Here is a 15535-nt window from a genome sequence, read left to right as displayed (position 1 = left end):
ACTGAGGTCTGTACCTTTCTAAAAGCCCTCATCATATGCTCTTGCTGCACTGACATAAATGTTGCTTGAAACAAAAAGAAGGGCTGTCTTGTGGCCCATGTCTCCTGGCAGCTTATTTCCTCTGAGCAAGACACTTATCAATCCTTATTCTCTAAATATGACAGCTAAGAACAAATGGGAAGCCAATGTATCCAGGTCGGTTCCCTGGACCCTTCTGTTACTGAACACTGCATATGACAGGCTTTTGTCCCAGTCTGACTTTGATTAAAGACCACTAGTCATGGGACTTGGTCAGACTTCCAGCGTTTTGTCATTAACAAAGCTCAAAATGCAAATGATTTATAAAATGTGTATTGTTTTACGTATCATCGGGTGGCCCCACCACTTTGAGGCTTCCCTGAAATTCAGTGGTTTCCCATTTTTGAGTTTTAGCATCACTGTAGATAATTAAATGGTTGGAATTCATACAAAGAAAATGTTATGACTAATTAATGTAAACCTTTTAATATGAACTAGTTAGATAGTAGGTAACACACAGTGAATGTTTCCTAACAGCTAATTCTTTCTTCACTGTTAGATGCATACTTTCCAGGCATGTTGCATCCCCCAGAAAACTTGTTTTCATTCGGGCACCCAATGACACTTGGAGCACTCCTAATGGGAACTTGCCTAAATTCACTTACTGAGACTGAGCATCTAGAGTTTGCTTTTCTAATAATCATTTCAATCTAGAATACTACTCATTAGTCCAACGTGATGGTGTACAAGCGCATGTCTCTCTGTTGCCTATTTGGCCAGCTTGATAACCACTGCAGAGCAGAGCATTTCTGTTCCAATTGCATATGTTCTTTAATCCCATATTTCAGATTATTTGGAGTTCTTTAATCCACACAAACAAATGTCACTTGTATTATTATGGTCTTTGGTTGTTAAAAATGTCTTTACAGTCATCTTTCACTTTGTATGAGGGCTTACTCTCTACTGGTCTGAGAGCATACTATCCCTCTATCAGAGGAGGGATTCACTGGAATATAGTTTGCATTAATGGATTTTGTGTCACACATATAGTGTTAGCTAATTAGTATTACATATAATTTTAGCACTTTTGAAGTCATAGGGCTTAGTAGTCGCATGATGAAACACACGTTGACTGGAAGTCTCCTATGATTGAATAATTGATTGAATCACTGTATTCATTTAGACTCAGTGCACTGTTGTGAAACTTGACATTAACAATGCCTACCAGAAGATGACACATCTCAGGACCTCAGGACATCTCAGGACCTCCATTTAACCCAAAAGAGACTGGAGTGCGGGTACAAGTTGGACAATTTTTTTAACTCTGTGTTCCAATTAGGAGACCATTTGATTGAGTACTCTTCCTCTCACCACCAAGCTACCACATTGCTGCAGACAAATATATCAAATGTATTGATGCAAAGCTTGCAAAATTTGCTGTTGTGCGCTGCTCAGGCGCAATCCTACCCAATTTTAGATCAACTTCACTCATCAGAGGTGATTACCCCCAGTAAAAAGATCTGTGTGCGAGGCCAGTAAACTTTCATTATACTGCCTATTTACTATTTGAAGAGCCCATTACTTTTTGACTTGAGACCTTTCGGATACACACTCAGGCGATTCTTGATGGGTGTAAGAAATTGGGGTTTTTGTTGAGGGGGTGTTAACCCATCTCAAGGGACAACCACGGTACCTTTCAGGGTGAACCATAAAAGTCACCAAACTGACCTATGCTTAACCGTCTGGTAGATTTGCGCAAAATTAGTCAGGCTTAACTTCGAGACAAGGTGTAAAGTATTTATGCTGCCCTCAAACAGTAATGAAGTGAAAATACCACACAATAAAAATTTCACACCAATTTAGAAAAATAGAGTACATTTTAATAAATAAAATTATACCAGACTGACAAAATCCAATCAGTAAAACTGGAGGTATGCAATTTCAAAGTTTCAGGTGGAGGTATCACCAAAAGCTCAAAGTGCCAAATGGGGTTATCCGGTCGCATCGGTGACAAAGCCACAAGTTCAAGCTTCCCACAATAGAGTGTGGTCATGGTGTCGACTGAGTTCGGCCTACTGGTCAATGTACCAGGTCGTATTTGAACTGAAAAGCAAGGCCCTGTGTCTTGCTCTGCAAAGTTGTGCCAGTTTTAATGAGGCTCCCAACCAGAAGCTAAAAGGTGCTGCATTAAATTATGTCATGCTGCATTGGTTCCAATGAGGTTGCCAATCATAACATTACATAACACTTGTATTTGTAAAGCACACTTATCACCCATGGGTCTCAAGGCGCTGAATAATAGATGTTTAGTGTTACCCAACTCAATGGTACTCATTTTATCAACCTCAGATGGATGAAAGGCTGAGTGGACGCGCCGGGATTTGAACATGTGACCATGAGGTCGAACACAAGCTCCTGCAGTGGATCCATTAGTCCACTAAGCCACCAGACCTGGCATAATCAGGAACTGAGAGATGCTGCAGTGAGAGGTCCTACATTGGGATGCATCATGCGGCATTAGTTCAGATGAGGCTGTAGACCAGGAGCAGTAAGGTGCTGCATCGAAATGCATCGTGATGCATCAGTTCCGATGATGCCAATGATCAGGAGCTACGAGATGCTGTGTTGAGGTGTCCTGCATCACACTGCATCGGTTCTGTGGGAACCTACAGCTGGGCCAGGAGATGTACACTCTGATGCCAGCCTAGGGTCTAAGACTTGCGGAGCACCTCTTTGGGATTAGGACTCACTCCAGTAGAGGCCAGCAGCAGGGCACAGACACATCCAGTTGAGTCTTGGCAGCTGGGCAGATGCTGGGCAGGACTCTGGAGTTTGTCCTTCCGGAAGCAGAGCAGCAGAGGAGTCCTTCTTCTGAGTCTTACACAGGTCCAGAGGTAATCTGAAGAGTTGGTCTGAGAGTCCAATATCTATATCTGGTGACAGCGCTGAATTGAGAGAAATATCTAGACTCTCCCCATATTTGGTTCTGTTATTTCCTTCCTTCCCCTGCCCTGGCTCCGACATGTCTGGGGTGACAATAGACTAGTATGATGCCCTTTGTGAGTGTGCTAAGGCAGCCCAATTGAAGTGCAGGTCTGTAGGTGACAGCTCTGCCTCTCCAATCCTGACAAGATGGCCTATCCAGACAACACCTGGTCCCGTTTTGCATCACTGCCTGAGAGGAATACACAAAGGCCAACAGCCTATGACACCTAGTCAAGTGACCTAGGATGCAGGGTGCAGGCACCAAATAGATATTACAAAAAAGGCACATTTCTTAAGGTGGCATTTTCAGAATTTTGACTTAAAACCTGATTTTAAAATTAAAGGGGATTAGGAATTTAAATGTCACACTCTTTGAGACCAAACTTGAGCTTCCTACCTGAATTCAATAAAAAATTATCACTTATTCAATGTAGTAAGTTAAGTTAATATTATCCAATGGGAGAATTAGGCCCTGCAGTAGTGAAAAACTAATGTAGGAGATTTTTCCTACCAGGTCATGTAAAACTTAAAAGTACATATCCACATTTTTAAATACACTACACCCTGCTCTATGGGCTGTTTAGAGCCTACCCTAGGGGTGACTTATCTGTATTAAAAAGGAAGATTCAGACCTGGCAAAAGTTGTATTTTGCCAGGCCAAATTAGCAGTTTAAAACTGCACACAGGCTGCAATGCTAGGCCTGAGACATGTTTAAAAGGGCTTCTTTGATTGGTGTCACAATAAGTGCTGCATGTTAAACAGTAGTTTTTAGTTTACAGGCCCTGGGTACATGTAGTACCACTTTGCGAACAACTTACAAGTAAATTAACTGTGGCACTTAAGTGTACGCACATTTTACCATGTTTAAAGGAGGAAGCACAAGCACTTTAGCACTGGTTAGCAATGATAAAGTGCATATTGTCCTAAAGCAAACAAAAACGAATTGTGGTTGCTGCTTGAGTAGGGGTACAACACCCTCAACCAGTAAACCAATTTCTTACAGGAAGAAAAAGGCATCAATGGTGGGAAGTGCAACCAGAATCAGTGCTGAAAATAAGACCACTTCATCTGGAGTAGTTTGTGGTGATGCTATCCCCACTTTCTCATCCACAGTACGTTATGAGGACCAAAGGCTAAACTGGGAATGCTATTCTCACTTTTTCTAAACTGAATTAACAGGAATTTCTGAAGGAAAGTTGATATATTATTCCATTACCTCAGTCTGCCTCAGAGCAACATTTTACCATAGTAGCAATGATGATTGCTCCTAAAGGAAAGTTGTGTGTCTGACACAAAATACCAAAGGCACACGAGGCAAATATCGGTGGCACTGGCACAGGAGAGAGCACTGCTTCTCTGATAAAGCACTCCTTAACGGATTGTAAGTGTAAATTCATCCAAAACCTCATGCCACAAGGCAGCCACATGTAGTAAATCCTGTGCCTTGACAAAGCACCTCCTTGGAAGAATAAAAGGCAATAGGTCAAATTATTGAATTACTTACAAGCCAGCAACTAGTGATGGCTCCAAGCAGCATTCCAGTCCATTGTTCTTTTAGTCACTGAACCATCACTGACCGGGATCCACCAATGGCAAACCAGTCTTGGCCACGCCTCATGAGGTAGAGTCAATCAATCAATCAAGGGTTTGTAATGCACGGCTACTCACCATTGAGGGTCTCAAGGCTCTGAGTCCTGCCCAAACTGCTAGGTCACATGTACTCTGATTGTGAACACAAGTAACTCCATGCATGATATAGTTTTATTCATCCTTCCCTGAGGGGCAGCTTGACTCTTATGGCACACCCGGCTACGGAGCTCTGGCACATTTGTCTTGGCATACCGTCCAACTTAGGGTTACTGAGAGACACACATGACCTACCAATTCAGGTTTATTCATAACAAAGCTCAGTTGTATCTGGTTTTTCCCTGCCTGTAGTGCCACAGTTACCAAAAACTGTAGCCTGATAAAGGCGCCACGGTCATGGATGTAATCCACACTGTGACTGGCATATAAAGTTCCATGTTTTACCATTATACACTTTGCTTACCAGCATGAAAAGATTAATTACTTAAGTTCCATTGCTGTACCTGTGCAGTAAGTCTTCTCCCCTGCCCACAGTCTGTAAAAGAATTAGACCTGGATAGATTATTTTGTTCTCATCTCTGCCCACAGTCAGGTACCCTCTCCATTCTCTCTATACCTTGCAACTTTCATCCCCCTGTGTAAGGGCAAGGCGTACTTTTGGGGGGAGAGTGGTTGGGGTATTACAACCCCCTAATAAATGTATTCTGTAGTAAATAGTTGGGTACAAGTGCTCCAAAGTGGGTATGGTGAAGTGCTTGTCAGATTTCACTTGGGATTTTTATAGACACATGCAGACAAAAACATACACACACACATACACACTAGTCCCTGTTAAAAAAGGTCTTAAAAATGGTTATTTTACAAAATGTTGAGTTTTAAGTACCTCTCTCAATCCGCACTCTTCCTTCCTACTGCTTCTTTATCCCCCCTCCCAACCACGTCCTGATTTTACTATAATGTATTTTAACCAGGGTGATTGCTAGCAAACATGAAGCTCACACCCGCCAATCTTACTGACCAAGCTACACCTCTGTGCAGCTCATTGGATGCAGTATTACAGAGCCCCGGCTGGACAGATGTGAGAATCTTTGGCCACCACCAATAGGGTGACTGTTTGACTCCAGGTTATTACAAACACTGCCCTGAAGTTTTTACTTGCAAATCATTGATTTCAGATGTGTTAGTCTAACTAGGCCAATGGGAAGCAAAACCAGACTACAACACCCATCATGCATTAGTGTATCACTCAAAAGTCCAGGATCGAAAGAAGTGTCCCACTTACACTGCTGGCCACACCCTCGCTTCTCCAAGATTTACTACCACAGGGAAGCCATACTATCGCCTCCACTAACAGTGGACCATTGTCGAAAGAGTGGAGAGGTATTGGAGTGGGTAGAGGTAGTGGGGCGGGTGGAGGGGGTGGAGGTAGTAGAGCGGATGGAGGTAGTGGAGCTCTAGAGGTAGTGGAGTGGGTCGAGGTAGTGGAGCGGGTAGAGATTGTTGAGTGGGTGGAGGTAGTGGAGCAGGTTGAGGTAGTGAAGCGGGTGGAGGTAGTGGAGCAGGTGGAGGTAGTGAAGCGGGTGGAGGTAGTGTAGTGGGTGGAGAAAGAAGCTGCTACCTATTGTGGTTGTTAACCTTATGAAGTACCTACAGTGTTATACAATTATTGGTCAATACGTATTTCCACAAACATGCTTAGTTAAAGAAGATATTTGTATTCACTTAAATGTCTGACATTGTTCCCTAAAATTATTACCTTTCAAGAAACAAATTTACCTCTTGCAATTACAACGCGTCTGTTAGTGAAGAGCAGAGACTTATATTGACCTTGATCTGTGGTTGGCATCAAACCGAATTTTTCAGATAAAGATTTCCTGCTATAGGGACCATAAAAGAATGCAATAGGGAAAAGAGGATGATGCAAAGAACTCAACACAATGCACTTCTATTGAAATATGACAATTAGACATTTGTACTTTGAAGTATTACTCTGTAAAGAGGTCCAGGTTCACATAACTAGTAAATCGAACTCTTAATTAAAATTTAAAATATTGGAACCATCTGTTATCCTTTGTTGAACTCAGAACAATTGTCCGCACTTTGCTGAGAACAGTTTAACTTTGGTATTTCGCTTACTTACCTAAAATCAGTTTTCCTTTCTTAAGGCATTACATTGCCCCGAACAGACAGAGCATGGAGCTTGAACACCCCATTCAACCTATAACCCAACTTCTGTCATTGGTGTTCAGTGGTGGGATCCTGTACTTGTGTTTGTGCAGTACCACACAGAGATTTTTGTAACACAAAACTTCCATATAAATAATTTTACACCAGAGTTAACCTCTCTTTGAATTCTTCTTAGTTTTCCATTTTTCATAATGTAAGTACCCTACCATCCTTTTTTGTACAATGGAGATGGAGCTGCTCAACATCAACAGCCTCACCACGGCAGAGCCGCCGAGCCTATGCAAGTAAAGGGGGCTGAATCCAAGCAAGAACCCAACAAGTTGGGCTGCCAAATAGCCCTCAGAGCCTATGAGGAAGTCCGGAGGTGGCAGTCCACCCCAGCGGAGGCTGATGAAGAGGAGGGTGTACACTTGGATGATGATAAGGAGGAAGACCCAAACGGGAGTCTGGAGCGGCAGGAGGAGCATAATTCGCCCCACCCTCCACTGAGGATGGCCAGGATGGGGCAGCAATCACTGTTTCTGCCTAGGTCTGTTCCCAGAGAAGCTGAAGGACAGAAAGGCAGAGAGGGAGCTCAAACACCAGCTGGCAAACATGAAGTTGCAAGGAGAGGAGAGGATAGGAGAGGTAGGCTAAGGCAGAGAGCGCATTGGCCACGGAAAAAGCTGAGGCAGAGAGAGAGTTAGGAATGGATAAAGTTGAGGCAGAAAGGGACATGGCTGAAATGAATCTTCTGTTGGCACGAGATGGGCCTGAAGAAGGTGGAGATAAAGCCAGGAAAACTTCAGAATCCAGCAGCAATGGTGGCAGCAAAACCAAGTGTCCATTGGAGAGAGAAGAGTCCACATCTAAAATGATCTGGTGCCTAACTTTGTTGTGGGAGAATATGTCTCAAAATCCCGCAGTCTTTTTGTCTGCAGGGAATCACAACACGGTCGTTATAACGACCGCATTTTGATTCCGCACACCATTACTCCGCAAGTCGTAACAACGACTTGCGGAGGGGGGCGCTGGATGTTGGAATAGTATAATTTACTATTCCAACTCCAGTCTGTGCGGACACAAGGGAAGGTGTTGGATTTTGAATCCAACACCTCCCCCCCCCCCTCCGCAAGTCGTTGTTTCGACTTGCGGAGTAATGGTATGCAGAATCCAACGCGGTCGTTGTAACGACCGCGTTGTGATTCCCTGCGGGCAAAAAGTTTCTTAGTAAACGTTGTTTACCTTTAGACAACTGGTTTGTGGCCTAGAGGTTTCCTTAGAGATGCACAGGATCCCTGAGTAAACCTGGGGGGTCACCATCTGTAGACAGATTTCCAATGATGGGGGGTGCCCCGGTTAGCCCTAGGGGAAGGGTTCAGGCTGAAGTACCCCCTCATGAAGGAGGCCCTGACTAGGAAATATGGGTTCACCCTAGAGAGAAGTTAAGGGACAACCAGAAGCTGGCCGAGCAGACATAGATGGATTGTGTGGATCATTTTCCAAGACACTGTATTGTTGGGTGAACGGCAGTGAAGTGAAAGATTAGAAGGGGCTGCACAATCTGATTGCTAGAGAGCACATATTTAGTCTTTGTTTTACAGAGCTGTGCCAACACCTTGTAGACCCCAGGTAGCAGCTTGCTAGGTACACAAGCAGATATCTGGGAGGGACTTCCAAAAGAGTGACCAGGCTTCCTACCAGAGGAAGGCGATGAGAGATAAGACTAGAAATGAGTTCTTTCACAACCTCTAATTCAGTCTTCCTACCTTTTCCTTGGTGTCAAATGTAAATTCACTATTCTGTCTTCTGCCCTTGGCTTTTAAATTTCCAGCCTGGTGCCTATCTTTAACTGTGCAGTGTGGTTTTATCTCACACAATGTGCTGGGAGTCATGTTAATTTCCCTGAACAATGCATTTCATATCCCTTCCTTTATAACAGTTATATGATTTAATGACGATACTTGACTTACTTAGACATAAATGGTTAATTAATACCTGTCCTTGCCACAGTGCCAAAACAATTTTCAATGCTTGTGTATGCCAGCAGTCTCACCTGCTATCTGGTTGCCATAGTCACAGGCACAAATATTTAATTAATGTTATAATTTACCAAAGCTCACAACACCGGTGACTTAAAGGTGTACAGCGACTGAACAATAAAAAATCAAGTACCCAGCAGAATGACGCATTTGACATAAGATCCAATAAAGTATACTCAAGATTACATCTGTGCCTACCAATCTACAATGTGCTGCCAAACACTGCCACTGGCTAAATATAACTCCATCCTCGAATGAAACGATCATACTTCAGGTCTCACATTAATCGAGTTGATCACAAAGTAGATTCCCCACTGCATAAGTTATTATTGCAATGATAATAATTATTCTGTGAGTGAACACATAGAAATAGAGGAGGTAAGGTTGTTTGCTCATCTTAATGAATTCTGTAAAATATCCACTGAACACAAAAGCAAAAAATAATCAACCAGAGCATCAATAATCCAAAATGTAAGAGACTCCAAAAACTGCTGGAACTCAAACAAGATACTGATTACTATAGTCCTTACTATAGTACTAAAACATTTCCACAACATAATAGAAGAAGAACAAAACCATAGAGTACAAATTGTTCAATATTCACCTAACAACACAGAAAAGAGAGATATGGACATGAATGGCATAAAATTAGCCTACAGGTGAAACTAATGTATTATGAGCAATATCCTGATGAGAAGATTATAAACAATGGAATGTCATACATATCCAAAAGGCAAACATTCAAATCAAAGTGAAAGAGACAAAATAGGGACCAGATACACCACAACACACAGATGACTTTCTTCCAGTCCTAAAACGAAACCGGTGTCTTCATACAACACTTCGTACAATACATAAATATTGAATCCTTGCCTCCCATAATAGCTTTCACATTTTTACCAAAGAAAAACTCAACAAGACAGTGAAAAACATGAATCATCAAAATGAAACATGAAATCATCAAACATTTATGCAAACACTAGTACCACACATGGAAGAAGCATTGAATGAATCCCTGCAACTGAAATCAACCGCCACCCTAATGACACAGGTACCTATAACATACTTCCTCCTAACATCCAGAGCAAACTTCAGAAACCCAGCAATCAACATATAGCAGACATTATGTGCATTATCAACATGGTAGTAAAAGAAGCAACCAAACTGTTACAGGATCATGTTATAACACTTCCAAACTGTTAAGAAGGGTCCAGGCCACCCAAAGAAAGCAAAAACAATCCTAACAAATGATTCCTTCGACTGGCACAACTCTGATAATGCCCAATTTCTCTGTGGCATATGACACTGTTGACCACCACACAGGCTTTTAGAACAACTTTGAGAAAATAAGTCTTGAGGTTTCACAAATGATCATTAGTTTGTTCCTCCAAGACCACAACCAACAAAATAGGATGACTCCATGTTGATTTCGAAATATAGGTTTTCCCCTTAAAACAAGTAATTGAATAAATAACCTTATTTTCGTGCCTGTGCAGATTATACCCAAACGTGTATTCACCTGAAAGCATGTGTAAACTATACCACTATTTCAAGACACATGAATCCCATCTTGCATAGGCTCAGGGAACATTGCTTTGTCTGAATGAAAGGAGGGGTGCTTATGACGGCCAGCATATCTAAAAATAGTACATTTTTCACCTAGCAAAAAATAATACAACTAGCACCAATACACAGTATAAATCTGAAGAATTTAGGATTAGTATTAATACCTAAAATCTCATTCAAAGCCCATGTGAATGTAGCAGTGAACAGCATCCACGTCCAATTCTACAAGTTATATAGAAAGAGGGGTGAAACCCGGAAACCGGTCCGAGGATGCTTGTTTCCATTCCGGGGAGGACCTGGCATGGCAGTTCGGGCTGGACTGTTCCCATTGGGCACAGGGTCAAGACTGATTTGCATATGGCTGGGTCCAAACTGGAATGGCATGGTGAGCAAAAAACTATGGATTTAGGCCCAGATCTCTGTACTGGGGTGAATGTATGACATTGTTCTGCATTCTGTCCATCAATAGTTCTTTTTGCATTTGTCACCCCGAGTGGGACGGGTATGCTCAGACGTGAGTCCCGTGCTCTCCATGCCACTGGAATCAAGCTCTCCTGGCTAAAGAGGGGTGAAACCCCGAAACCGGTCCTAGGATGCTTGTTTCCAGTCCAGGGAGGACCTGGCCTGGCAGTTCGGGCTGGACTGTTCCCATTGGGCACAGGGTCAAGACTGATTTGCATATGGCTGGGTCCAAACTGGAATGGCACGGTGAGCAAAAAAATGATGGATTTAGGCCCAGATCTCTGTACTGGGGTGAATGTATGACATTGTTCTGCATTCTGTCCATCAATAGTTCTTTTTGCATTTGTCACCCTGAGTGGGACGGGAATGCTCAGACGTGAATCCCGTGCTCTCGATACCACTGGAATCAAGCTATCCTGGCTGAAGAGGGGTGAAACCCCGAAACCGGTCCTAGGATGCTTGTTTCCAGTCCAGGGAGGACCTGGCCTGGCAGTTCGGGCTGGACTGTTCCCATTGGGCACAGGGTCAAGACTGATTTGCATATGGCTGGGTCCAAACTGAAATGGCATGGTGAGCAAAAAAACGATGGATGTAGGCCCAGATCTCTGTACTGGGGTGAATGTATGACATTGTTCTGCATTCTGTCCATCAATAGTTCTTTTTGCATTTGTCACCCCGAGTTGGATGGGTATGCTCAGACGTGAGTCCCGTGCTCTCCATGCCAATTTCACCATGTCTTATAGAAACCAGTTTGGTGTGTTACAGTGTCACTGTCACAGCATTTTACCATTTATGCATAGGTTGGCATGAAACGAAGCAGTGCCTTGAAACATTGGCGAGTTAGCCCATTAAAAACATTGAAGTTAACTGAACGAAGACAGAAGCACTGTGCCTCCCAAATGGAAGCCACAGAAAGCTGGCGAAGTTGACTCCCTTCACCAGGAACGAATTAGCCTGTTTCTGTGCTAACGCCTGATTCAACACACAATTTTAAGAAAAAGAGGGAACGTTGAGATAGTGGTCTCATATTGCAACACTAGAGTTCTGACACGATTTCTCATCTGTGTTCCTCGCAAACACAAACTATTACGCAAATCTCTGATTACCAGCAAAATTGGTCACGTGGGTTGTATGTCGGAACAATGAGTTCCTCTACAACGCCTACCTTTACAAAGCAGTCTTGACAATGACCGCACCTTAACCACGAATTGCTTAACCACTCATTCCTTTACCACAATTTTTTCTGGTAAAGTCATGCATGGTAAACAGCTATTCGTGGCTAAGCTTACCACCCCTTTCCTCTTCCCTTGAGCCCTAAATACACCCCACATGCTCCGAAAAATTACCCCGAACCCCCCACACCCTCTAAAAATTACTCCTAATCCCCCCTAAAAACTACCCTGAACGCCCCCACCCCCCAAAAATACCCCAAACCCCCACCCCCTAAAAACTACCCCAATCCCTGCCTACCTCCTAAAAACTACCCGAACCCCCCACCGCCAAAAAATGACCCCAACCTCCCATCCCCTAAAACCTACCCCACCCCATGAAAACTACCCCGAACACTCCACCCCCTAAAAACTAGCCCGATCACCCTTACCCCTAAAAACTACCTCGAACACCCCCCACCCCCTTAAAACTACCGCAAACGCCTCTTTCCTGTCCCACTCTCTTTCCGACACTCCTCTCTCCCTGCCCATCTGAACATTAGACAGACTTTGCCTTAACCACGCACATGTGTGGTTAAGGCAAAGTCGTTTGGCTTGCGGGCTTCCGGAACACCTGGCTCCGGCCTCGTTGTTCCGGATGTTCCCCATCAAGGGCTGACTTTGTCTGCTGCTGAGCGAAGTTCCTCCTCCAAGTATGACCTGTGGTACTTGTTAAATGCTGAGATGCAATCTTGTGTTTGAAAAAGGAGCACTAGATAAAGGTATGGCATAAGAGAGGAACGCTGACAGCGTGCCATGTCGCCGAAAGCCATACCATCGCCACACTGCCTTCAGTACCCATGCCTTTACTAATAATGTTATGTTATTTGGGTTGACCCCTGCCCCCTACACACACATGCTCCTCGCTTGTTGTAAACTGTTGACAATTTCTGGGTGATCATTTTTACAAGGGTGAGTAAGGAGACGGGACAACTCAAGGGTTGATGCATGGCAAACTGAAAATGGACATTTTAGGGGGCAATGTGAGTCTATATAAATACTACCTAAAGTTGTTCACCAAGAGTTTTTTCTTCTTTATTTTCTATTTATCCAGTCGTGCTCCTCTCATGACCCTGGGGAAGGAAGCTCTTCGGCCAGGATAGTGCACTGCAGCACCTCAGACGGAGCCGCAGGGATGGGGATAGACGTGTCCGGCTGAGCACAGCTAGCTTTCCGTTAGTTTTACTTTGACCAAAAGCCTCTCAGCGTCGGAGAGTCGCAGGTAACCAATGCACGCCCTGGATTGACATTCCTATATGTGCTTTTAGAACCTCACAGATTTTACAGAAAAACAGGTGCACTGGTCCAAGTGGGGACTTTTTTTTATTTATTTTTTTATTTCAGAATTTCTGAATTAAATGAGGTTGATGTTTACAATTAATGTATACTATTTCAAAGAAGTGGTAAATGTCGGCTGCTACACACACTAAAGAAATCATTATGTCAAGCTTTGCAATTTTACACTATTAAACATAGTGGGGCAGCACATACTATTCTCCAAAACAAGTCAATACTCTAATATTATTCTTTTGATAGTTGCACAAAGTATATTTTCAGTTGTAGTAGTGGTTTAACATTGCCGCACGTGTGGCAGAACTACAAAAATTACAAGTTTTCATGAGTTCTCGTTGATCAATGTTTACAAAGAATATGCAAATAACGCTTAAATAAGTTTAAAATGTCATATTTCAACCATATTCAAATGGTTCATCGGGTAGACACCTCTCCTTCACACACATTTTTTCAATTTTGGAGTTTTATATAGCGCGAACTCTAACTGAATTTATCAGAGCGCTATACATGGGCACCGGTTCGGTCACGCACACGTTCATCGTTAGGCCGGAGACATTAAGTGCCCAGAATCACAGGATGGTGCGCGCACCCTGCCGAGACTCGAACCCGCTTCCCCAGCATCAAGGCCCGCCGCTCTAGCCGTTAGGCCACATCCTTTCCCGCATGAATGTGCCATCGAAGTGGAAGATGAAGTGTTAGCTTTCAGGGTGGCTGGCCACATCATTCGCATGCGACAAGGAAAAATGTGCGCAATACAATAACTTTTCGTTCATGCAAGGAGAAAATAAATTATATGAATTATTGGTCGCAAATTAGTTTTAAGGAGATCCTATTTTTGTGCATAAGTAAGATGTAAGCCAAAAAATGCCTATTCAAATTAGGGCTTTATACCTGCATCTTTCACTAGTAAATAGCGCCGAAAAATGTGGCAAATGCCTTTACAAATAGTTTAAACATATGTTATCATATCTGCCTCCGTTTTCTCCGACAACACATTTCACACTTACCTTGAAATACATTCTTGTGTAAACTTGAGTAAACTATGTGTCAAGTGTTGCACACACGAACAGTTTACACCCCCGTATTCAAGAGATATACGCCTGTAATAACGCCTTTGTAAATCTATACACTCGTGTCAGTCCCACTCTTTTGCAGACAGAAGTCCGAGTTACGCCTGGGTAATTCTTCCTGGCTCGTGCCACAATCCCAGGCGCGCTGGGAGGTCGCTAACCGGAAGTCCCGGCATACATTGTTCTAACGGTTACTCTTTGGTACTTACCAGTTGTAGAAGCGGAGTATGAACATATGCAAAGTAGGACCAAGCATGCGGGCGCCCTCATTTAATCTTTTTGGGTCTTTGCCTTCAGTCCCTGTGCCATCAGCTGCAGAAGGCTCGCCGCCTCGTGAGAAGTGAGGGCTTGGCAGGCGGTGGGGTGATTTTTGACCGTTGCAGCCTCGTTTCTGTTCTCGATGTAGGAAATGAAACATTAGAATGTCATTGTACGCATTTAAGTAATTACTTGTTCCTCTGATAACCAGGCTGCAAAGTTCACTGATTGTTTTTGATAGGAGTCCATAAAAGAATGATGGAAACCCAGCGGGCACACCTCGGTAGCCTCAAAAAGACGGTGTTATAGAATGCATAGGGATGCCGTCTAAGGATTCGTAATCTCGCCTGGGCCTGCCCACTCATCACCAACACTATCTGATGAGCAGGCGCTTGCTTTTTTCATACTATACCATGTAATGTGATTACGTGTGTTAATGATAGCACTGCGAGACCTTGAGTACCCAGATACGCCCACATTATCACTTTCTGAAGGGACTCCTTGACATTTCCACGGAAGAAGTCTGATAATAGAACACGCTTAATTATTAATTCTGGAAAAGTGTTAACAGCCAGGAATTGAAAACAAAAACAGTTTCAATATACTATCAATAAAAAGAAAGTACAGAAACCAGGAATCAGGAACTTTGCAGCGTGAGATATAACTTTTATTACCAACATAAATTGGCATCAATCAGTGTATCAGGGAATTTTGCCATTCACCATTGACTCGGTTGGCGGAAGTGGATTAACTCACTTCCACCTGGACTGACAAAGAACATTCACTCTAATGCCCAGATTACCAGGAGGTCAGGGTTTTCCAATTCCTGCGTAAAACCCCTTTTTGAAATGCATTTAGAATTCCAGCTGGGTCATATTT

General features: G+C 43.2%; 1 protein-coding gene across 1 annotated transcript in view; it reads right to left on the bottom strand.

Moving 5' to 3' along the window:
* The window catches only part of LOC146780114 (uncharacterized), a 478834-nt gene extending 463784 nt beyond the window's left edge, over positions 1–15050 (bottom strand). The window contains exon 1 of the mRNA XM_085638050.1: positions 14608–15050. Coding sequence (XP_085494176.1) covers positions 14608–14668 — 61 coding nt within the window. The 5' untranslated portion in view covers positions 14669–15050. The remainder of the gene's footprint in view (positions 1–14607) is intronic.
* Positions 15051–15535: the final 485 nt, after the last annotated feature.

The sequence above is a fragment of the Triturus cristatus genome, chromosome 12 (genome assembly GCF_964204655.1).
Source record: "Triturus cristatus chromosome 12, aTriCri1.1, whole genome shotgun sequence".
In the NCBI taxonomy this organism is placed as follows: Eukaryota; Metazoa; Chordata; class Amphibia; order Caudata; family Salamandridae; genus Triturus; species Triturus cristatus.
The sequence above is the reverse complement of the archived record's forward strand: the minus strand, read 5'-3'. Positions and strand labels throughout refer to the sequence as shown.